Genomic DNA, 23,876 nt, shown 5'->3' with positions numbered 1-23,876 from the left:
TTCCTCTTAAAAAATGACAACTGTTTTCTCATAATATGATTTTTTTTCGCTGTTAAATTAAGTCTTTAATTTAAACACATTATGATTTTTTTCAGTGTTAAATTAAGTCTTTAATCTAAACACGGTATGATTTTTAATAATAGAATATATACAGGCATATTACGAACATATACATGAAGAACATATGAAACAGACCTTCTTATTCTTTTTGTGGAGAGAGAATTCAGAGAGAACAGCTTTTTTTTATTTGTTTTGTGTAAAGATTTGTTGATTTTGAATGATTAATTATTTTATAGACCACTAAAGCAAACACAATACGGCATTGTTTTCTTTGTTGTCGCCTGTTCTTGTGGTAAATGTAGAAAGTGTATGTGTAGAAATAGTGGAGTATTAAAGGTCCCATATCATGCTCACTTTCTGGATCATACTTGTATTTTGTGTTTCTACTAGAACATGTTTACATACTGTAATGTTAAAAAAAAACATTTATTTTCCTCGTACTGTCGGCCTGAATATGCCTGTATTTACCGACTGTCTGAAACGCTCCGTTTTAGCGCATTTTGTCAGAATTGCAACGAAATTGCAACAGAATTGCGTTGCTAGGCAACAGCTTGCGTCCATGAGAACTTCCTATCATGAATAAATTAGGACACATTTAGTATGTTTACGTTTATAATTGTGTCAAGGGTCTAAATATTATATATTTGTGACATCACAAATGGACAGAAATCCTGACAGCTTGTTTCAAATGCAGAGTTTCTGAATACGGGCTTTGTGTATTTCCCTGTGGATTGAGTGTTTCGATACTTTCACAGTATTTACATAGGACTTAAGCCTGCTTTATAATAAAAAAACATAAAAATCTCACTTTTTGATAATATGGGACCTTTAAACATATGCATGAGTATATAGGGTATTGATGAACTGATGAAATGTAGCTATCTAGATAACTCTGGGACAGTGAATGACTGTAAATAAACAACAAATACATATATATATAAATAAACAAATACGTAATAATAGTGAAATAAAAATATTGAAATAAATAAATATGTTAGTAAGTAAAATATGTGCTACTGTGTGTAACTTTGTTTTTATATATACAGTATATATATATATATATATATATGGTTCTCTCATAATTATATATATCTATATATCTATAGATATATAGATATATTTTGACGGAATTGCAACGGAATATATCTATATCTTATATCTATATCTATATCTATATCTATAGATATAGATATAGATAGATAGATAGATAGATAGATAGATAGATAGATAGATAGATATAGATAGATAATTATGAGAGAACCAGAGGTGTGCTCTCTGCCTACATCATCAGGCAGCACTTGATCCTTGGAACTTTCTATACACTATCTTTAACTTTATGGCTTCAATCTATATGTGACTCTATACAGGCCTGTGTGTGTGTGTGTGTCTGTGTGTGTGTGTGTGTGTGTGTATGTGTGTGTGTTTGTGTGTGTGTGTGTGTGTTTGTGTGTGTGTGTGTGTGTTTGTATGTGTGTGTGTGTGTGTGTGTGTGTGTGTGTGTCTGTTTGTGTTACTGTTTGTGTGTGTGTGTGTGTGTGTGTGTGTACAGAGATACACACAGTCCCTCATATTAAAACATTCAGCTGTAGCTGCTGCTGGTGATGCAGGATCTGGAGCTGGATCCGGATCAGGGTCCGGTCCGGAGCTGGATCAACCGCCCACCAGCGACTTCCTGTCTTCACAATAAAGGTACAAAATAAATTTACATGATGTGATGAAAACTATAGACATATATATATATATATGTCTATTCCAGTCATGTTTGTTATAGTTTAGACATCGTGTAAACGTACTGATTTTGTCTTGAAGTTTGGTTTGCCCCACAGCATTAAAAAGATTTCTTCAACAATTATTATATAAATAATAATTTATATAATAATAATAATAATAATACAATAATAATATAAATAATAATGTATGTAATAATAATAATGATAATAAATATTGGTCCTTTGTCAGAGGCACTACTTTCCCCCAGTAGGCTACTGTAATAGCCTTTTTACTTGCTACTAACAGTATTTTAACCAAATATCTGCCACTTCCCCTTACAGAGAGAGAGTACCAAACAACTTGTGTAGTATTTGTTGTAACACTTTCCATGCTCCACGGTTATGATATGTATTGTATGTTAAACAACAAACACAAATGAATGAATATTAATGATGTGACGTAAGAGTGAGATTCCTCTTGCTTTGCTAACCTTGTATCTCCAATTTAGGTGATTTTCATGCTTTCAAATAAAGTGAAAGATGACACGCTGCCCCAGTCGTTAGGAACAGGAAATAGGGGACAGGAAATAGTGTTGCAGCAGATAGACAACTACAACCACACTCAAAACCATTTCACAACCAATTAAAGATTATCAAAACTTTTGTTATTCTGTTAACAGGTGCGTGTCCAGACAGGGATTCAGGATCTCCTTTGCCACCGACTCCCACCCCCTCCACACTACCTTATTTTGACAGTTAGACAGCAAATATTAGCCAGATGGTGATGTTTTGCTGTTGGCTAAAAATGGTCCCAGTTCAACGGCAGACATTGTGAAATACACAGAAAAACTAAATGAGTCAGTTTTCTACTAATGACTATTAGGTTTGGTCTGCTTTTGTTTGCGAGCTGAGAGTCTCATGTCAACCAGAAAAGGTTAGGTGGACACAAAATATATTTATATATATCCATACATGAGTTCCACATGAAAAATTCCTTGCTATGTTTTTTTTTTTTGTGTCTGTCCACTTAACCTTTTCTGTTTGACATGACACTCAGATGACAAACAAAAGCAGACCAAACCTAAGAGTCATTAGAAGAAAACTCAATGTCTGACAAATTTTGATCATTTAGTTTTTCTGTGTATTTCACAATGTCTGCTGTTCAAAGAGGACAGCAGGGAATCCTTCTGGAGCACAGAGAGATTGAATTTGGAGATAAAGTCAACACTGGAGATGTCATCCGAGCTGCCAGAAGAATATCACAAGAACTTCTGTCTATAGAGAGGAAATAATGCTTTCAGAATCAAACATTCATCCAGCTATACGAATGGTCATATTAATGTTAAAAAATGTTCATAGTGGGTGAGAAAAGAATCGTTTATAAAGTGCACATTAGTTTATTAACTGAGGACCATTTTTGGCCCATGCAAAAACATGACCATCCGACTAATATTTGCTGTCTAACTGTCGAATTTGAGGTAGTGTGGAGGGGGTGGGGGCCGGTGACAAAGGAGATCCTGATCCCTGTCTGGACACGCACCTGCTAACAGAGAAGATCAACATACCAGGCCATGATAAGATGAACTGACTTCCTGTCTTCCAGTTACTTTTATCTTATTTACTTTTGATTCCTGGTTCAGCACATTACCTCTACTTTGATACTCACCAGCAGTGGGATGCTACTACGTACATTTATTCAAAAGTATTGTTGACTACTGAAGTACAAATTTGAGGTACTTGTAGCTTAAAGGTGTCACTCTGGCTCTGAGAACTTGTGACGGGTATTTATTTTAAAAAATCAGCAGATTAATCCATAATGAAAATAATCATTCCAATATATATGTTTTAAAGTAGGCTAATAGGCTAATAGGCTAATATTATTATACTGTATATTATATATTACTCATGCATGAGTAATATATAATATAATGATGTAATGTATAATAATATTACAGTCACATGCGGACATTTTCATTTTATTCTTCATTGAGTACATTTACTTTTAATGGCCTACTTTAAACCTGCAGTAGGCAGAGTGTTTTTGATAACCTTTAATAACCTTTCAGCATATTGTAATTCAAGTGTTCTGAGAGAAAACTAGACTTCTGCACCTCCTCATGTCTCTGTTATCAGGCATTAAAAAAATCTTTTGGTTGTTTTCCTCTCGTCTGTGAAATTTTGCAGATGCCATTAGGAGCACCTGAGGACACCGGAGGACACAGAAGCACATGATTTTTTTCAGATAACCTGTCTCATGTATGTACTACTGTCAGGATATAGTGACCGTTTTATAAAAATAACTTACATACAACATATTTGCTCCAATTCAACCCACTGCTGCTTTAAGTAACATTTTCAATGCTTTTATTTGTTACAGAGTATATTTACAGTGTGGTATTTAGTAGTTTTACTTAAAGGTCCCATATTATAAAAAAGTGAGATTTTCATGTTTTTTTATTATAAAGCAGGCTTAAGTCCTATATAAATACTGTGAAAGTATCGAAACACTCAATCCACAGGGAAATACACACAGCCCGTATTCAGAAACTCTGCATTTGAAACAAGCTGTCAGGATTTCTGCCCATTTGTGATGTCACAAATATACAATATTTAGACCCTTTACACAGTTTTAAACGTAAAAATTCTAAATGTGTCCCAGTTTATTCCTGGTTGCAGTGTTTGTGAATGTCATCAGCTGACAGGAGGTACACATGGACCCAAGCTGTTGCCTAGCAACGCAATTCTGTTGCAATTCCGTCAAAATGCACTTAAACGGAGCGTTTCAGACAGAGGGTGAATACAGGCATATTCAGGCAGACAGTATGAGGAAAATAAAGTTTTTTTTTAACATTACAAAAGGTAAACATGTTCTAGTAGAAACACAAAATACAAGTATGAACCTGAAAATGAGCACGATATGGGACCTTTAAGTAACATTTTCAGTGCAAGGCTTTTTATTTGTAACAGAGTATATTTACAGTGTGGTATACACAGTAACTGATCTGAATCCTTCCTCCGCCACTGATACTCACTCAGCTGTCAGACTCCACAACCAGCACTGCTACCAGTAAACCGCTTACACACCAAAAAACTGACAATAACCTGATATTTTCAGGTGGAATTTCATTCATTCATTCATTCATTCATTCTCACTGTGCAATATCATTTTCCACTTGTGCAATTTTGTTAATAGTCAGTTTATTGTCAATACTGTATATACTGCTCTTATTTTTATACTTTCTTCTATTTAAATGGTTCATATTTTGTTACACTTTGTTTATCTCTTTTTAACTGTGTCAGCTGATGATCTTGTTTTTTGCACTATCCCCTTTGCTGCTGTTCACTGAAAATGTCCCCACTGAGGGACTAATAACGGAATATCTTATCTGATCTGATCTTATCACCTCAAAACGCTGAAGTTGTCCACCTCATCACTAAGATGGGTTTTATTTTGAAGGGGTTAAACGGAAGTCTAGTGCGTTGTAGTGTGTAGTTTGACCGTGTGTGTGTGTTTAGTGTGTGTTGTGTGGTTGAAGGCGCCACGTCGGCAGAACCAGCAGGCTGAATAGAGAGCTGCGTAGCTCAGCCTGTAACAGACCGACTGACTGAGAGAGAGGAGAAGTTAGAAAGCAGCAGATTAATGAAGATAAAGGAGTGAAGAAACCTTGAAGAAGAGACAGCTGGCAGTCTGAGCAGCAGGTTTCACACACAGAGAGAAACACACTTTAATCTACAGCAGAGTTTAGGTTCAGAGGCTGAAACAGAAGCTGCAACTGTGTCAAGTTTCTCTGCCAGGTGTGTTTGAGGCAGAAGCTCTGGGAACAATGGTGAAGGTAAGGACTAACCAGCATCCTTTATTAATGTTACAATATGTTGAAATGTGCTTCACTAACGGTGTGACTTGGGTTTTTAGCAGCATGCTAGCTGTATGTGGTTTTTCAGAAACAGGCTACACCAGTTATGATGATTTGAATATGACAAGTTATTTTATTAGGTGTTAAACCCTTCAGGAAATTTGGCTTCTTCCTCTCTTCTGAAAAAAAACTAATTTTCTTCTCCAGCAGCATTAAAGTGAGGCGTCACAGCTTCCTGCCAATGTTACTCAAAAACTCTGATCCCGCAGTGCCAACTCCTCATGTAATAAAAACCCAAAGAAAACTGCCTTTTTTTTCAGTAGATTTGGTTTACAGGCTCAACAGTGGCAACATTTATCATATAACACGGTTCCTTATCTTTGGGATCTGGGCCCCTTTTTTTGTGGGTCACAAGGAAAAAGAAAAAAACAGTAGGGTTGGGGTGATGGTTTGTAGGATGATTATAGGAAATAACATTTCTATTTTAAAGCATGTGAAATATGGACTGATATGAAGCTTCCACGTGTCATTTTCTAATCAAAGAATCATAGTCTAGTTGCAGTTTCTCACCTGTAATAAAGACCTCTGACCTGCAGTGACATGGCCACCAGTCAGCTGGATCTCCTGCTCATGATCAGTGTAGCTGCCACCTGTTCAACCATTTATTTATTTATCAGATTATATTTGATCAAACAAAACATGAGCAAAGGGCCAAATTGTATTATCATTCCATCATCAGTGATTTAAAAAGAGAAAAAGAAAGGAAATATTATTTAATGAGATAAAAAAAATGTCTGTACCCACACATAAATATGCATACAAATTAAAAAAACAAACACCCGATAAACAAATCAGGTTGAAATAAATAAAAGGGCCCTAAATTTCAACGTCATCTTTAGAGTGTGATACGTATAAGTAGTCAGATAATTATATGTTCGAATATGACTCGGACTCCAGCCGCCTAGACGGAGATTCATATCTGTTATTTAGCTGACATAAATAGATTTTCTTGCACAGAATGACAGGGTTTGAAATAATTTTCCCTTTTTATAAATCACCTTTAAAATCTGAACTTTAAATGCCGTGCAACAAGAAGAGAAGATTCAACCCAACAGAATTCATGAAAGTGAGACTTTTGTGACAAGAGTACCAGTCTGTAGTTTGTGTTTAGGACTTAATTAAAAGGGGTTTGCGTTGAACATACAGTACAGCACTGACTCAGAGGTATATTCACACTCTACAGCCATTTACTAAAGTCACTTCCAATAATATTAAACCTTAGTTTCAGTACAGTTCCCCACAATTGTGCTTTTTGATTGTCCCGATACGGATACCAGTAAACGCTGGATCCGATATCAAGTTATTATATCATTTATCAGCTCATTTATGCTACACAGGAACAACAACAACACGCGTCACTCGCTGCCCGATTCGACATTCTTCCCGATCCGTACTGCGCATGTGCAACTCTCAACAGAGATGAGAAAGAAGCGAGATGGCTCACTCGTTCGCTACTTCCATCATCGGCTCCAAAATCAAGTACCGATTGGGCAGGTGCTAGCGGAGAGTGTATCGTTAGATAGAACTAGCAAAATGTCAGCAATTTGGCAATATTTTACACTGCAAAATCCCACCAGTGAAACGTGTTTTTAATGCACTGATATAAAGATCGCTACCTGGTATCGGCCGATACGCAAGTTCAGGTATCGGAATCGATATCGGGAAGGAAAAAATGATATCGGAACATCTCTACTTTTTTTGATACCTTACCTTTTTAGTATGTATTTGGTACTTCACTTCTATAAAGTTTGGGGATTCACAAGAGACATATAACAAAAAATAATGGTCAAAATCTGAGTCAAACTGCAAAAACACTGGATCCTACATTTCCCACAATGCAGCTGGTTAGCATCTTTCATGAGATCGACCCTGCCTGGTAAACACCATATGTCTTACAAACTCTACAACTCCAGTTTCTAACAGCAGGCATTCTTATAAATTATAAATTTGTTGTCTTTAAGCTTAAACTGAGATAACCTTGATGACATCATTATGACATCATCAAGGTTATTTTACAGACTTGATGAAGCTTTCTCTTTTGTGCCCCTTTAAATGTTTGGTCTAAATGAATGAAATTCTGTCTAAAATTTGCTAAATTGTCATTGAAACCGTATCTATCTAATCAAAAAAAAAAGTCAAGAAGATTGTGAATATGATAGTTAATGCTAAATTTCAGTTTGTGACAGTTTTTTTTACATATATTGGTCACACAAGTATTCAGGTTTGAGGCATGTTCTATAAGTATTTAAAGTAGAGAAGTGCTGTGCAGGTTGTCGTATTCAGAGTAAAGAAAGCCTGGGGTTTTCTTGTGTTTTTCAGAATGTGAACAGCGTTAACGTGGAGCCCCAGCCTGGGACCAGCGTGGCCCTGGACGAAGCTGAACCCGCCGAAAGCCAACCTACAGAGGGTAAGCAGCGAGCTCCCCAGGCAGCGGCTAAACGCTGAGACATCAGCAGGGAATATGGTGCAATCTGTGCTCATGTGTTGCCCGCTGCTATTTCAGAAACTGTTGGTTTGTCAGGGGAGTATGTCTGTTTGTGTAAGAGCGACTGCAGCTCCAACCTGCTATTTGTGTCGTGACGCTGAGACACTTTGCACCAGTTAAGTCCCCTGTTGCTGCTCTCAGTAAACAAACACCACTGTTCATAATAGACGGAACATCATTCTGTTTTCAGTATCAGTTCTGATGACAGTTTACTCACCAGGTGAACTGTAAAGATCAAACCATCAGGGCGGGTTGTTAAGAAAGATACACTTCTAGTTCTGTTATTGCAACAGTAACACCCTAAATATCTAAATTTCATCTCAGCTGGTCCAAACTGAAATCTCAACATTTACATAGAATGCTATGAAATTTGGTTCAGATCTTAGTCTGTATATAAAGATGGACGACGCGTCTCCACTTCCTCCCACTGTACCGAAGTGAAGCCAAAATATCCCGGATACGGGAACTGGCATCTTGAGATTTTGACGTCATATGGAGCCAGAGTCTGCGCAGTAGTGATCGGGGGTTGGTGGAGCCGCGGTATGGAGGTCCCGCCCACAAACCTGCCTGTACCAATCACGCGAGAGAATCCCAGCTGTCAATCATGACGTCCCACCCCCTTTTTATAGCATCAAACTAATTAAAAACAAACTTATCAGAAAAAATAACACTTGAACATACATCAGCGTGACAAGAACTACCTACAATGACAGAAACCATCTTTGGGAAAAAAGTATTTGATGTGTACTTTGACTTTTTTAGTTTGGCCCTTGTCCAATCCGCTAACATGGAGGAGGTGAGATGTACGAGGCACGTTTGGGGAGCTGTCATGTCGTCCGTCTTTATAGTTTTTGGTTCAGACATTCATGGTGCCCAGAGGATGAACCCTAATTCTTTGGTAATCACTTGACTTTCCCTCTACCGACACCAGCAGGTCAAAGTTTTCACACATCCAGTTAAGATCTAGATGTATTGGCAACAACATTTGTACAGGTATTTATGGAGCCCAGACAACATCAGATCAAATATTTAATGTGTTCATTTACTTTGGTTTATGATTAAATACCTGCAAAACTAATGACATTCCCATCAGCCTCAGCTCTACTTTGTGTTTAGTGCTAATTAGCAAGTGTTAGCATGCCAACAGGCTAAACTAAGATGGTGAACGTAGTAAACATTATACCTGTTAAACACCAGCATGTTAGCATTGTCATTGTCAGCATGTGCTCAAAGCACTGCTGTGCTTAAGTACAGCCTCACAGAGCCACTAGTGTAGCTGTAGACTTTTAATGTTGTTAAACTCAGCATAGTTCACGCCTGCATTTCACAACATCAGCAGCGAGCTGGGGGAAACCTTGTTGTCATTAGGTGAAGGGGTTGGGTGGAATGCTATTCCCAAAAGCTTTACCCGCAGTTTACACCAGATGAGAGACATCAGCAACACACAAGGGCTGCTAATGTTCAATCCACATCAACTTGGACCTCTATTATGGTATCACTGCCCTCAGAGCCAGCTGACCTCTCAGCATCACAGACAGCAGGAAATCAGTTATGACAAATATCAGAAAGGCAGAGGATAGCTGAGGTGATATTTTATAGTTTTCAGCAAAGCTCATGTGCAGACCCAAACCAGCAATGAACTGATTTTCTAACAAGTATTTTCTGTGTATCCAAAGCCTGATCTTCTTCCTCTGTGCCACAGTGCTCCATTGTTGTCCAAAAACTATTAAAAACACATCAGTGAGCCACACTGTTGCACGGGGCGACATGTTCCTTCATCACCATGAACACACACACTAGTTTATTTTTAATCACAAATACTCACTAGAACAGTTTGAGTGGTTGGACAAAAACTACCGTGGCCAGCTTTGGGATTTGCTGACAATAAGAAACATAGAATAACGTCTTATTCTTTAAAGGGGACCTATTATGCTTTTGTGCCTTTTCCCTTTCCTGTAGTGTGTTGTATTGTTTTTTTGTGAATGTAAAAGGTCTGCAAAGTCTAAAAAAAGCCCAAAGTCCACGCCAAGGGGAGTTACTCTCCCCCACAGAGACGCTGCTCCTGACCTGCCTGCTGTAACATGGTGATGTCTCCAAGTAACACATTTGCATAATACCTGCCTAGCGGCATGACCTCAAGCGGAGCGTTTCAGACAGAGGGTGAAAAGAGGTGCAGCAGCACAGCCGTTATGAGAAAAATAAACCGTTTTTTGAACATTACATCATCTAAATATGTTCTATTAGAAACCCAAATACAAGTATGCACTGGAAAATAAGCTTAATAGGTCCCCTTTAAGTAAGCTCCATGAGGAGTATACAGGAACAAAACAGCATTGTTTTTTATTTATTGGTTCACTGATTTTATTTCCGTGTCCACCGTAGCCCTAAATGCAGTCTTGATTTATCATTATAGATATAGTGAGACAGTTTTTTACACGGCAGGAGTCCATGTATGGTAGTAGAACACTGGATGTTGATGCTTCATGTATGTTTGATTTGTTTCCAGATTCTGGTAAGGACCACGTGGTGGCAACCCCCAGCATGATGTGGCGGGTGACAGGCGGCCTCTTCAACGTCACCAAGGGAGTCGTGGGCGCCGCGGTGGGCGGTGTGGCCTGGGTGGGCGGCAAGAGTCTGGAAATCACCAAGTCAGCCGTGACCACGGTGCCCTCGATGGGGGTGGGGCTGGTGAAGGGCGGGGTGTCTGCCGTGGCCGGGGGCGTCTCCTCGATGGGCTCGACGGTCGCCAGCAAGGTCTCGTTCACATCCAAGAGGAAAGACAAGGCTGAGTGAAGAGGAAGAGGAGGATGTCGAGGATGATGATTGATGATGATGATGGACTTGCCCCGCCCTGAGCCAACACAGAGAGAGACTGCCAGCTGATCTCTGTCTGCCAATCTAACTCCACAGTGCCTTCTGACACCTTTCTCAGTCTTGAACACGAGAGTTTCGTCACCATGCAGAGATCCAGACTTTGATGCAAACACACTACATTCACCGCCGAAAGATTCAGTAATACTACGATACCATGGCAACCCAGAATTACCAGAATGCTGAGTCACTGAAACGCTTCACACAAAGTTCCTCATCTGGCTTGGAGCGGGATTTGTACGTGTGGAAGTGAACATCCGGCTCCAGGCAGATCACATGAACTGGGATCCACTTCAGCACGTGGTGGACGACTTCATGAATATTTGTATCTGTTTACAATCCAGACAGAGGCTGTCCTCTTTCTCCTCTTCACTGTTTCCTAAACTACACATATTTAGTGACATGTTTATGAATTCAAATGCTGATTTTTAGTCTTTTTTTTTTTGCAAAGGTATTGAAGTACTATTGAAATGCATGTGGCAATAGTGTGTTGAGAAAAATAAAATTGTTTCAGCGTTTTGAAGCGAGGGATCAGCAACATTCTTCAGTCTACAGGCTTCACTGTGTCTGACCTCCTTTAATCCTTTGGATGAGCCCGGGGCGGTGTTTCACCCAGCAGCCTTGGATCTGCATGTAGGAACACTTCTCTGAAGACTGTAGACACAATCACAAGTTCACCAACACTGGGCTCAGGTCTTTTTCCACAGCTATGTTATTGTTGAAATATTTTTTTCAGGATGTGTGAAATGTTAAAATGCTGCGTTGGACCTTGAAAAGTTGACTTAAAAAAAAGAAAAGATTTAAAGAAACATTCAGCAGCATTTGATTCATTGATGGTTGTTTGAGAGGAAAAGTGTCCGATGTTGTCTGAACTGCTCAGTCAGTGAAGGTTGAACTGTGCCTTTAATCAGAAGGGGGACGCTGCAGTGCAGTGCAGGCAACATTGGTGAACGTTTATATGCAATATCAGCATTTCAATGCAACATTTGGAGTGAATGGGAGCTGTTGCTGATGGGACTAAACTATGTGAATGTCTTGTATGTGTTTTGTTTGCCCAATATATCAATAAAGTAGTTTCGAAGTTTAAAGCTGCCCTGTGAAGTTTTCTTGTAAACACACAAAGGTTACGTGTTATCCTTGAGGATTTTCTTTCTCATAAAACATGTTTTAAAGTATTTTCAATGCAGAGTTGTTTACTAGCTTGGTCGTATTCTTCCTCCCTGCCTTTGCTGGCACACTGCAGCTTATCTTGGCGTGTTACCTCGAGCTGTTCTCAGTTTGTGTGTGGGGTGTGTCGTTGTGTATGACAGGAAACTCCTGTTTTAAATTTCAAGTTAAAGGTGCTCTGTGGAGTCTCTTGTATACACATGTTCTGTTTAAATTCTGTGTATCCCTGAGGTCTAAAAACACATTATTTTAAGTCCAGCAGTGTTTACATCCATGTTTACCAGCTTTAGTCTTCTTCACTGTCTTTGGGATTGCTGCACATGACGAGTTACAAACTGTCGATCAGAAGAAGAGGACCACTAATGGTAAAGTGGTTAAAAAAAAACTCTCCTCGGGTTACCTTTAATAATAAATAATGCTCATTGTTTTTACTTAAAAATAAGCTGCACAGTCATCTTATTTTAAAGGAATAGTTCAACATTTTGAGAAATTGGTGAAGAGTTCGATGAGAAGACACATAAATATGAAGCTGCAGCCGGTTAGCTTACCGGTGTTACACCATATTCTGTGACCATGGTAACAGTGTGACTGTTGCTTTAAAGCGGGTGAAAGAGAGGCCAAGTAGCCCACCTGACGATAGATGTTGCACATTGTTGTTCAGGCGTAGTAATGTCACAATGTCTGATGGCTTGTGGAAATTGTGACCTTTATTATAATGTGCTTTTTTGATTATTTTGGTGTTATTGGTTTTTAAAGAAGGTGAGAGAAATGCCAAATACCTGGTAATTACTGGATGCAGCAATATGCAGGTCAACATTATTAAATGTGTTTAATAAAATTCAAATAACAGCCATTTTATGGAAAAAAAAAAAAATTCATGTGTGAACAGAGATTGAGGGCGTCATACTCTTCTATATCAGAATCAGCTTTATTGCCCACGTAGGTGCACAGACAAGGAATCTGACTCTGGTTTTAAGTTGCTCTCAATGTTACACACTTACAGGAAGATAGAAATAGACATACAGCTAAAGACAAGGACAACAAAGCTGAACAAAGAAAAGCACAAACATATAAATATTATGTACATACAAGTAGGGGAAATATATATAGACATGTGCATACATAAAATATATAATAAAAAGCATCAATGACCAATAACGTGCAATGTCTGTATACAAAACTATATACAAATGTTACTGTAAATTATAAACAAATACAAATAGTGCAAAGGAATAAATATTGAATGGAAGTGTGTATTTTAAACTGTAAATATATGATGTATAATTTGCAGCTAGTTAACTTATTTATTGACATATGTACAACAATTACAGTGAGTAATGAATCTTAGATTACAGGCTCCCTTCAACAATGCTCTGACATGTATAAAATGAGAATTTAAGACATACAATAGTGTAGAAATTAAAATATAGGGATAAAATAATAAGATTAATATATTTAAAATATGAAATCAAATAATATATATTATATTTGTGGTAGACAGGTGTACAGTAATAGTAAAATTAATAAACTAATATAAGCAGGAATGTCGTAAAACTATATAAAAGTCATATAAAAGGTAGAGAAAAACAATGGATGAGGTGTAAGTTTACTCACAGTTAAAATAACATTATAGTTGTTTCTCTCGCATTCTTATGGTACAAAATGTCCTGAAAGTACATTTTGGGATGTTATCCAGCTTCAACGAGATCCAGCTGTGGATGTCAAACCAGACACCGCCACATGGCGACCACTAGAGGGCGGCAGCGAGCACTCAGCTGGTTGAGCTGCTGGAAAGAGAGCCAGCGAGGAAGACAACCCGGAAGAGGAGGTGTTTTCTCTGCGGTGTCCACATGTGTCCTGTACTCATGCTGAGTAATGTAAGCAGAGGATTATAAAAGAGGTAAAACAGCCATATGAACAGTGGACAAGTCTTATAGCTCGTTAAAGGTAAGATATATTAGTTATTATTTAGAGAAACAGACTCCTGGATGTCATTCAGTAGTTCACTAGTTCACTAGTTCACTACAGTGTTTAGTCAAACTGTCAGATGATGTCATTACATGTAAACTTTGACTATTTCTTTCTGAGTAATTTAACTGTAGCTGCTGTAGATAACATGGTATTTACCCAACATGGCTACAGACAGACTTACTGAAGTAAACAAGCATGAATAAGACAGTAGATGAGATAGACTTTATTGTTGACATTAGCCTTGGTTATCAGTGTCTGCAGTATGAAATCACAGCAAAACAACAGTCAAAACACATACATTATAAACAGTATTATTGAGGCATTTATGTGGAGATAATAACAGATAAACCTTTGTTGTGTTATGACACAGCAGTCTGCTAAATTACACACATCTCCAGTGTAACAACAGTTTAGAGAATAAAGCTGATTACAGCCCAAACATGCAGGAGATAGACACTGAGTCTGAAACAGATTACACAAACAAACATCTTCTATGTATAATATAGTGTAACACCTGCTGTAAACTTGTTATAGAGTCTCGTAACAACAATGTAATCTGTCAAATGGCTGATTAGTTTGTTATTTTAGGTGCTATAATGACTTTATGACAGCTCACTTTAAGGGTGGACGTGTGTCATTTTAAAGTACAGTATTACATTTAATTTGAGAAATAGCAGTCCATAAATGTCAGTTATCTGAAATTTGAGTTAATAATTACAGCTTCAATGTTTGTTCAATCTTTGATGTCTTATACACAGTGGTGGAAAGTAACCAAGTACATTTACTCAAGTACTGTGCTTGAGTACAGTTTTGAGGTACTTGTACTAAACTTGAGTATTTCCATTTGATGCTACTTTATACTTCTACTCCACTACATTTATCTGACAGCTGGATTAAGACAAAATAGATTTAAAGATTAAAACATTGGTTCCCAAACATTTTGGCTTGTGACCCCTCACAAAAAACAGTTCTAGTTGAGACATCTTGTCCCACCAAAAGTGACATTTGTGTGTAGGATTTGATATAAAGGATGTGAAGGGCTCATTCTAAACTAACAAAAACACAACGATTCTTAATTTCAGGTGATTATACACTAATGAAAACACAGTTCTGAATATTTTATTCCATTTCTGCAAATAGATCCCCCGAAATGCTACACGCTGGTCCCTTTAAGTGAATTGTCTGTCTCAATACTTCTTTGTTCGACCACATATGAACCTAATGCAAAACTATACTGTTGCTGTTTATCAGACAGTGTTAGAAGATGCTGAGTGATACGGAGGCTGCAGAGCTGCTCTCCTTCCTAAACCCGAGTACACGTCCTGATGTCAAAGGTCACACCACAGGGTACATCCTGGGACTGTCTGGAAACAGGTAGGACGCAGATGTTGATGATGATGATGATGATGATGATGAAACCTTTATCAATGTTTCTGCTCGCCCCTCTGAGGCTCTCAGCTTGGATACAAATGCTAAACTAGTCCTGAAGCAGACAAGACTGTGACGCTGCCTCGTCCACTGCAGTCCAATGTGATAAACACTTTGAGTTGAACGGAGAGTTGCTCCACAGTGCTGTAGGATTTTATTACTGAACTATGAGCAGGACGCACATTACAGATGTATGTTTCCACATCACAGGTGGCGATCAGAGGCACTAAGATGTACGTTTTAGTCAGGTAAAATGTGAGACTTGACATGTAGGATCTTATAAGCTACACTGCAGGTGTGCTGAAAGAAAAGTAAATTATCAATAAAAGCAGGAGCACCCTGACTAAATAAAAGAGAGACGCTGTTTTGCGTCTGTGATTTCCAGCCAGCATGATTCCAGTAACTCTCTTTATTTCTGTGTGTTTGTTTTCAGGGATGGCTGTCGCTTCCTCCGCCTTAAACCTGACTTACTTGTTGCCATGTTTGCTCTGACGTCTGACCCCTCTGTTGCTATCGCGAAGGACTGTTTCCACATCCTCGTCAACCTGTCAGCTGACGAGACTCTGCACCAGGTGACCAGTCATGACTGACCAGCAGATTCCAGTCTAAACAAACTGTTATTGATGAGTTATTGATAAGTAACTCAACTGTCTCAGAGAGGCTGTTGTGATAACAGACATTTGACAAATAAATCAAAACAAAAAGAAATGTCAGCCCTCAGAGATGTTGTGGATTCAGACAAACAGGTTACAGGTGTTCTTGGTTGTGTCTCATCCAGGTTTTGGTGGAAGATGTCAAAGTTCTTCCGGTGTTGTTAAAGAAGCTTCTGGATCCAGAGTACCTGTTCTCTGATCGGATCTGCTCCATCCTGTCCAACCTGACCCGCCATAAAAAGACCTGCAAGACTGTGTTCAAGGTGGGTCCCAGCTTGACTCAGTGAGCTGCTGATTCCATACAGGTCCACAATGCCTCCCGGGTCATCAGAACCAGATGAGAGATGAAGTGTTTTGTTGCTTTTTCAGGTCCTCCAAGAGGAGGTTGGTCTGCCGAAGCTGGTGGAGATCTTCTGCACTGAAGGTTACAACGAGAAGGCTCAGCTCCACTATCTGGGTTCTCTGCTGTCCAACCTGACACAGCTGCCCGAGACCAGGGACTACTTGATGGACAAGGAGAGGTGATTGATTCCTCTGCAGGACAACAACTGATGGTCAGACAGAGGGCAGATCTGCAGCACCCAGCTTTTGGAATTTTTCAAAAATGATATCATCCCCTTTTTTTGCTGCAATTTGTGTGTAAAAAGTGGGCTTTTCCTTCACTATCCTACAGGGCCAGTGGGAATTTAGGGAAGAGACAGAGGAGAGTGACCAAAATCTCTTATATATTATCACCAACCGCACTCACTATATGAACAATACAGCAACAACTACCAAAGATACCCAAAATATATGTTTCTGCTAAGTCTATTTTCTTCCTCTTCACATTTGTACATCTGTAACTGCAGTGATTGTTTGTTGGGCTCTGAGCGCTGCCAAAAGGCAGGTGACCCACACTAAATACTGTGCCTGAACGCATCATGTGTGGACACAGACGGAGGACTGGAGCTGCTGCTGCTAACGTGCTGCTTCAGTCAGAGTGCATTAGTCTAAATCAGGAGTAATATTTGGTTCATGAGGCATACTGAAGACAGATACACCAGCTGTTACACCCCCAATATTCACAGTACATTCACTTGAACTCGAGACATTGACATAATTTGGCCCTGCAGCTGCTGCAGCATTTTAAATGTGTGTGTGTGTGTTGCAGGTGTGTAATCCAGAGGTTGTTTCCATTCACTCAGTACCAGGCATCAGCGGTGAGGAGGGGTGGAGTCGTCGGGACTCTGCGCAACTGTTGCTTTGACCACGGTGAGACACACGGAGACCTCGTTTACACATGGGCCCTGTTCAGACATGGTATTAACATGCGTCTTGGGTGATATGATCACAAGTGGACAGCTCTAAGTACGTCTGTTCACACCTGCCATTAAAATGCGTCTCCAGTGACCACTTGTGATCCGACCTCACTCCCCCGCTCTATATGCAAATAAGCATGTAGTAAACACATGGCTAATACAGCAGACGTTGTGATGAAGATTACATGAATGTCAGTAGTAATTTCCTATATATTGATGAATGTGGTCTGAGCGATCGGATCTCGATGCGTCCTCAATGCGTCTTCAGTGTGTTCACACCTGTACTTAGAGCTGTCCAATTGTGATCCGATCACTGAGGACGCATGTTAACACCAGGTCTGAACAGGGCCTTGGTATGAAAACATCGTAAATGCATCCAAGAAGCATTGGAGATGGCCTGAAATACGATGCATTCTTGCCAGATGCTGGAAATGTGATAATACATCCGTCTCTTTTAAGACGTAATCTTCGTCAGTGTCTGGGGAAGTAGCCTCTACAGGGCCTGAACGCTGTGATAAGTCCAGCTGAAGTGATTCTGAAATCAGATCAAATAGATCCTTTGGCTGAGCGCTAAAATCATTGTAGCAACTACTATCAATTAAAAGGCAGCTAAGAGGCTAAGTAGGCTCTTTACTGTGATGCCTAAAACTAATCCATACTTAAATCCAGATGCGTTTGACTGTTTATTAAATGAAAAGAATGAAAAGAAACAACTGTTATGGATAAATTAAAGTAGGCCCTGACGTGATGTGGTAGTCAACAGAAAATGTCCAAGCCTTACTCACCCTCTTTGTCTAAATCCCATGATCCAAGTGAACAGGTAATTACCCAAAGTGATGTTAACCAAAAGAACGTCTGTAGCCTAAACAAATGATAATAATAATAATAAACGACAGGCTAAATATACACTTTGGCTCCTAAAATCATAATAGTAATTGGACAGAAAGAATAAATCATGTGAGAGATGCTACGCCAGGTATTCAGTAACGTCTTTGTCATGTCCTCACTGAACTGAAGTCCAACATTACTTCCAGTCGTCTGAACGCTAACCTCTCCTCAATCTGTGCAGCCCATCATGAGTGGTTGCTCAGCGACGCTGTGGACATCCTGCCCTCCCTCCTGCTGCCACTGGCCGGTCCAGAGGAGCTGACGGAGGAGGAAAATGACGGTGAGTTTCTAATTAACTGTTTTAGTTAATTCAGTTTATCATATTTTAATAGACAAGTCTGGTGACATTCTCAAAATGTCTTTTTGTCAACAAATACCATACAAAGAGCAAAACCAACAATGAATTGATCTACTGACAAGTATTATCTTCTTCCTCTGTGCCATAGTGCTCCATTGTTGTGTAAAAACTATTAAAAACACAGTGACATGTTCCTTCATCACCATAAACACACTCTGTAGTTTATCTTGACTTAATCCCACAAACTCCATCCTGCTGCACCAAATACTCAATAGGGTATCACATGTGGATTAATCCGCCGCTGAAAATAGTCCCCAAGAAATTCACTATTTCCTCCTGTTTCAGTAAAGTTGTGACAAACTACAATGACCAACTATTTTAGGAAATTACTGAGCCTTTTTTTTGACAAATTAAAATATATATTTGTGAATGTTTTTAAAGATTTGTACCTTCAGTAGGAACCACTGGGCTTGGGGCTGAGTGGGCAGGGAAGTCACGCTGAGTCTGAATCTAACATGTGATGTTCAGGTCTGCCTGTGGACCTACAATACCTCCCCGAGGACAAGAAGAGAGAAGAAGACCCCGACATCAGAAAGATGCTGCTGGAAACACTTTTACTGGTACGACACAACAAACATGCACATCAAACACACAGACACCCCTATGGACTAATGTTTTCATGTTGAGCTCTTTACCGTTTGTCTCTTGTGCAGCTGACAGCAACCAGAGCCGGCCGGGACATACTGAAAGACAAGAACGCTTATCCAATCATTAGAGAGCTCCACCGCTGGGAGAAGGACGTCCACGTTGCAGCAGCCTGTGAGAAACTGGTCCAGGTAGGAAAGAGCAAATCATCATCTTATAACTGTCAAATAAGTTTTATTTCTATATTACAGTGGTTATCTTCCCCTTAACCCTTTAAAACGTCAGTGGGAGATCGTTGATGGCATGATCCTGTTTGAATTGATCTAAAATAATAAACCATAATAGCTAAAGTATTCATTCTTTTTTCATCGGAAGCCTAAGGCTTCTGTAAATGGTAAATGGACTTGCATTTTCTAGTCTTCCGACCACTCAAAGGTCACTTCATGTCAACATTCACCCTTTCACACACACGTTCATACACTGATGGCAGAGGCTGCCATGCAAGGTGCCAACCTGCTCATCAGGAGCGGTTAAGGGTTCAGTGTGTTGCTCAAGGACACTTCGACACTCTCTCTGGAAGAGCCGGGGATCGAACCAGGAACCTCCCGATTACTAAACGATAGAGCCATGCCGCCCCTATTGTCTGTCTGTCTTTCTTTCTTTCGCATCATCATGTTGTACGTCCGGACCATTCATGTGAATGTGATATTTCAGGAATACCTGGAATGAATTTCTTCAAATTTGGCACAAACATCCACTTGGACTCAAGGATGAACTCGATAGAATTTGGTGCTCAAAGGTCAAATGTCAAGGTCACTGTGATCTCACAAAACACATTTTTGGCCATAACTCAAGAATTCACATGTTAATTATGACAATTTCACACAAATGTCTAACAGGATAAAATAATGAAGTGATGACATTTTGGACAAACATGGATGTTAACTGACACTTGAATGGTTGGCGTAGGCATACAACCACAAGGGGGTAATTCTACTTAGATTAACCAGGAGTTAGGCTGTGTTGTCACTGCCAAGATGGCAACGGCCGGAACCACCCACTTTGAGCTTCACAACGGCTAAACCTACGGGGGACGTCACGGAGACTATGTCCATATTTGATACAGTGTATGGTCTCCCTCCAGGTGCTGATAGGAGACGAGCCGGAGCAGGGGATGGACAACCTGATGGAGGTGGAGATTCCTGAGGACGTGGAGGTGAAACTGAAGGAGGCAGACACCAAAGAACAGCAGGAGCTGGAGAAAGAGGCGGAGCAGATGAGACAGGAGGAGGAGGAGGAGAGGAAGAAGAAGAGTGATGCAGAGGAGACAGACAAAGAACAGGAGAGTGGACTGATTCGATAAAGCCCGTTTTTAGAACTGGCTTCATCTTCTGTTAAAGTGATGGCAAGACATGAAAGGATGTTTAGAAAAAGCCACGCTACTGTGTGATCTCTCAGCTGGTCCACAGACGGAGCGGTATCACTGCTGGACAACAGCACTGAGTTGAAAAGGCTACATAATTTATTACTGAATTTATTTGCTATTCCTCTTTCTTACACCACAAGGGGAAAAAATAATTTCATAGATGGATCTGACATCAGAAAAAGTTTCAACATCTCATAATTGCCTCATTCACAGTGTTTCATGATTTTATTATCATTTTTATTAAAAATGACAAATTCATTACAGTGGTCCGAAAAAACGGAACAAGCATTACAAAAACGAATGCCTACATGTCTTAAAGAGGACCTGTTATGCTTTTTGTGCTTCATCTCTTTCCTTTAGTGTTATATAGTTTTTTGTGCATATAAAAAGTCTGCAAAGTTACAAAGCCCAAAGTCCACGCCAAAGGGAGTTCCTCTCCCCCACAGAAACACTGCTCCCGGAAACGCCTCGCTTGAAGTCCCACCTTTTCTTCCGCAACGTGGTGATGTCACCAAGTAACACACTTTGCCTAGTTTGACAAGCCCTCAAACAAAGCTAGTTAGAGCGGAGCTGGAGCAGAGTCCGAAGAGTTTGGTTTGGTTGACCAATCACAACAGAGTGGGCTGACCAATCAGAGCGGACCGGGCTTTTTTTTAAAGCATGTAAACATGTTCTAGTAGAAACCCAAAATACAAGTATGAACCTGAAAATGAGCATAATAGGTCCTCTTTAAATGTAGAAATGATTTATTCAGATATGAGACGACATGTAAAATTGCCAACACTGTGTAATGAGGAGCATTGTGGCCTGCTGAGGACAGAGATATCACCTTCTGGTTGGGTTCTCAGACTGTTCTCGCCTTATCACTCTTAATTTCCACTTTAAGTAGGTTTAAAGTTAGAAAAGTGCTCTTATTCCTTTCTGTCGGACAGTATCCTATACTGTACGTTGTGTATCATGCTGTTCCAGCTCTTCATTGAAGCTGTATGACGTTTACACTGAGTGAAATATTCAAACCCAAGACACCTTTCCCCCAAATAGAAATATTCTTCACATCTGCTGCATGATTTCAAACGGCTCTTTGGAAACTCTGAGATCTCTACTAGAATTTAAAACAACGCTCTGTGAGTTTGTTTGGATACACAGCGTGAGATCGTGATGACTGTTCTGTGACCTGTTAGGAGGTTAAAGGAAAGATCCTCCTTAAAACATTGGACATCGTTATAAACTATGCCAGATGTACATTACATCAGTGTTTGTTTTTATGTCTCCATAAATTTTGGTGTCATTAAAACGTGTCATAAAGACAGTTAAGAGATTATAATCCCATACCAAATAAAATAACAGTATTACCACTGTTCATTTATTTATATAATCCTCTGTGTGCTATGAAATGAGCTACAAGAGTAACATCTGAACCCACTATTGTATTATTATTATTATTATGTCACACATGCAGTCTGTACTGTACTGTGCCTTTTTCAGTGTAATATTTCTCAAACAGGTCACTGCTCCTCTAGAGCCACAGAAGACATTATACCACAGTTTTTATTGGCTGAGTAAAACTTACCAGCAGAGTGCCCCTTTAATAAATTTATAAACTAAAAAAAGCCATTGTAAATTGGATAATTGCATTTCCTTTCAAGTAAAAGTGAATTAAACATCATTGATCTTGCCAATTAATAATTCAGTTTTCTTATTCTGTTGTTAAATGACGAGTAAATGATTGACTTTCAAAATGGAATCAAACATTATTTGAATTTAATTACATTCAAAAAGGCTTTTACATTTTTCTCTTTGGTTATTCCGTTTAATTAATGTGTCTCTCAGAATACATTTAGTTCCCATTTTAACATTTTGCATTTTACTTTTTGTAGTTCCATTTACTGATGTGTCTGCCGGTCACGTCTCTCGTTTTCTGCTTTATAATTTAGAGTTACATTTTTTGGCTACCTTAAAAAATCTCCTCCTCCCCCCTTAATGCATTATAATGTATTTATATATCCATACGGGCTGTCAATCGATTAAAATATTTATTCGCGATTAATCTCATGATTGTCCATAGTTAATCTCGATTAATCGCACATTTTTTATCTGTTCAAAATATACCTTAAAGGGGTACCTGTCAACAGCTGTCAGTGTGTCAGTGTGCTGACTTGACTATGACTTGCCCCAAACTGCATGTGATTATCATAAAGTGGGCATGTCTGTAAAGGGGAGACTCGTGGGTACCCAGATAACCCATTTTCATTCACATATCTTGATGTCAGAGGTCAAGGGATCCCTTTGAAAATGGCCATGACAGTTTTTCTTCACCAAAGTTAAGCGTAAGTTTGGAGCGTTATTTAACCTCCTTGGCGACATGCTAGTATGACATGGTTGGTACCAATGGATTCCTTATGTTTTCTAGTTTCATATGATGCCAGTATCTTCACTCTAAAATGGACATCTGTAATATCCACTGACCCCCGATATGTGGTGAAAAATGAGGGACTTATAGTTACAAATTAAGGGGTACCAGTAAAGACTTTCTACCCTTTAAAAATCCTTTTCTGTGCAGAAAATCCATTACAACCCCCAATATACTGTATCACAATCCATTATTTTTTCCTTTAATTCACCAGTGATTTGTGGCAAACCAATTCATAATAATAAAAATAAGAATCCTTTAAGATATCTTTTATTTGCGCCCGAAAATATCTCAGTTAACTGAAAGTTTTGACTGGTGTGATGTGAATCAGCAGCTTCAATCATGTTGAATTTGTCTTCTTTTAATTCAAACTGACATGTTTTCCTTCTTTTTAGATAACCTCCTCTAAAGAGGAGCGTCCAGTCTTTATAAAATAATCTATTTATCTCCTGATACTGAACGGCTCTCACTGATTTCTGGTCAGATTTTCACCAAACTTCAGGAAAAGAGGACAGTTGTTGCTCCACTGAGGTAGTTTTTACATGACACTGATTTACCAGAAGGGGGTGTCGGAGTCATTTCTCCACACTGACGTTGATCTGAAACCAGCAAGAACTGCACTGCTGCTCTCCTCTGTGGGAAGTTGAAAATAA

General features: G+C 39.2%; 2 protein-coding genes across 3 annotated transcripts; both read left to right on the top strand.

Moving 5' to 3' along the window:
- The first annotated feature begins 5,263 nt into the window (after positions 1–5,263).
- LOC141769459 (transmembrane protein 263) lies at positions 5,264–12,127 on the top strand. Its single transcript, XM_074638540.1, has 3 exons — positions 5,264–5,602; positions 8,003–8,090; positions 10,675–12,127. Exons 1-3 carry the CDS (start codon positions 5,594–5,596, stop codon positions 10,959–10,961), a joined length of 384 nt encoding a protein of 127 aa, XP_074494641.1. The 5' UTR covers positions 5,264–5,593; the 3' UTR covers positions 10,962–12,127.
- A 1,885-nt stretch (positions 12,128–14,012) lies between these two features.
- Positions 14,013–22,479, top strand: hgh1 (HGH1 homolog (S. cerevisiae)). Of its 2 annotated transcripts, none has more exons than XM_074638440.1 (10): positions 14,013–14,153; positions 15,433–15,551; positions 16,039–16,177; positions 16,384–16,521; positions 16,628–16,779; positions 17,409–17,509; positions 18,626–18,724; positions 19,271–19,362; positions 19,456–19,578; positions 20,532–22,479. In XM_074638440.1, exons 2-10 carry the CDS (start codon positions 15,442–15,444, stop codon positions 20,748–20,750), a joined length of 1,173 nt encoding a protein of 390 aa, XP_074494541.1. In that variant the 5' UTR covers positions 14,013–14,153; positions 15,433–15,441; the 3' UTR covers positions 20,751–22,479. The 2 variants fall into 2 exon arrangements, with proteins under 2 accessions (XP_074494541.1, XP_074494531.1); XM_074638430.1 differs by having other exon boundaries at positions 15,429–15,551.
- The last annotated feature ends 1,397 nt before the right edge of the window (positions 22,480–23,876 follow it).

Source organism: Sebastes fasciatus, chromosome 1, assembly GCF_043250625.1.
Source record: "Sebastes fasciatus isolate fSebFas1 chromosome 1, fSebFas1.pri, whole genome shotgun sequence".
NCBI classification, from domain to species: domain Eukaryota; kingdom Metazoa; phylum Chordata; class Actinopteri; order Perciformes; family Sebastidae; genus Sebastes; species Sebastes fasciatus.
Note: the sequence above shows the minus strand (reverse complement) of the source record. Positions and strands in the feature narration are given on the sequence as shown.

What these genes read in the sequence shown, in the direction of transcription:
- LOC141769459 (XM_074638540.1), top strand. An exon ending in CGAAAGCCAACCTACAGAGG is followed by an intron (nt 8,091 to 10,674) that starts GTAAGCAGCGAG and finishes ATTTGTTTCCAG; the next exon opens with ATTCTGGTAAGGACCACGTG.
- hgh1 (XM_074638440.1), top strand. Translation starts at nt 15,442, where the DNA reads ATGCTGAGTGATACGGAGGCTGCAGAGCTGCTCTCCTTCCTAAACCCG. An exon ending in CCTGCAAGACTGTGTTCAAG is followed by an intron (nt 16,522 to 16,627) that starts GTGGGTCCCAGC and finishes TTGCTTTTTCAG; the next exon opens with GTCCTCCAAGAGGAGGTTGG. An exon ending in GACGGAGGAGGAAAATGACG is followed by an intron (nt 18,725 to 19,270) that starts GTGAGTTTCTAA and finishes TGTGATGTTCAG; the next exon opens with GTCTGCCTGTGGACCTACAA.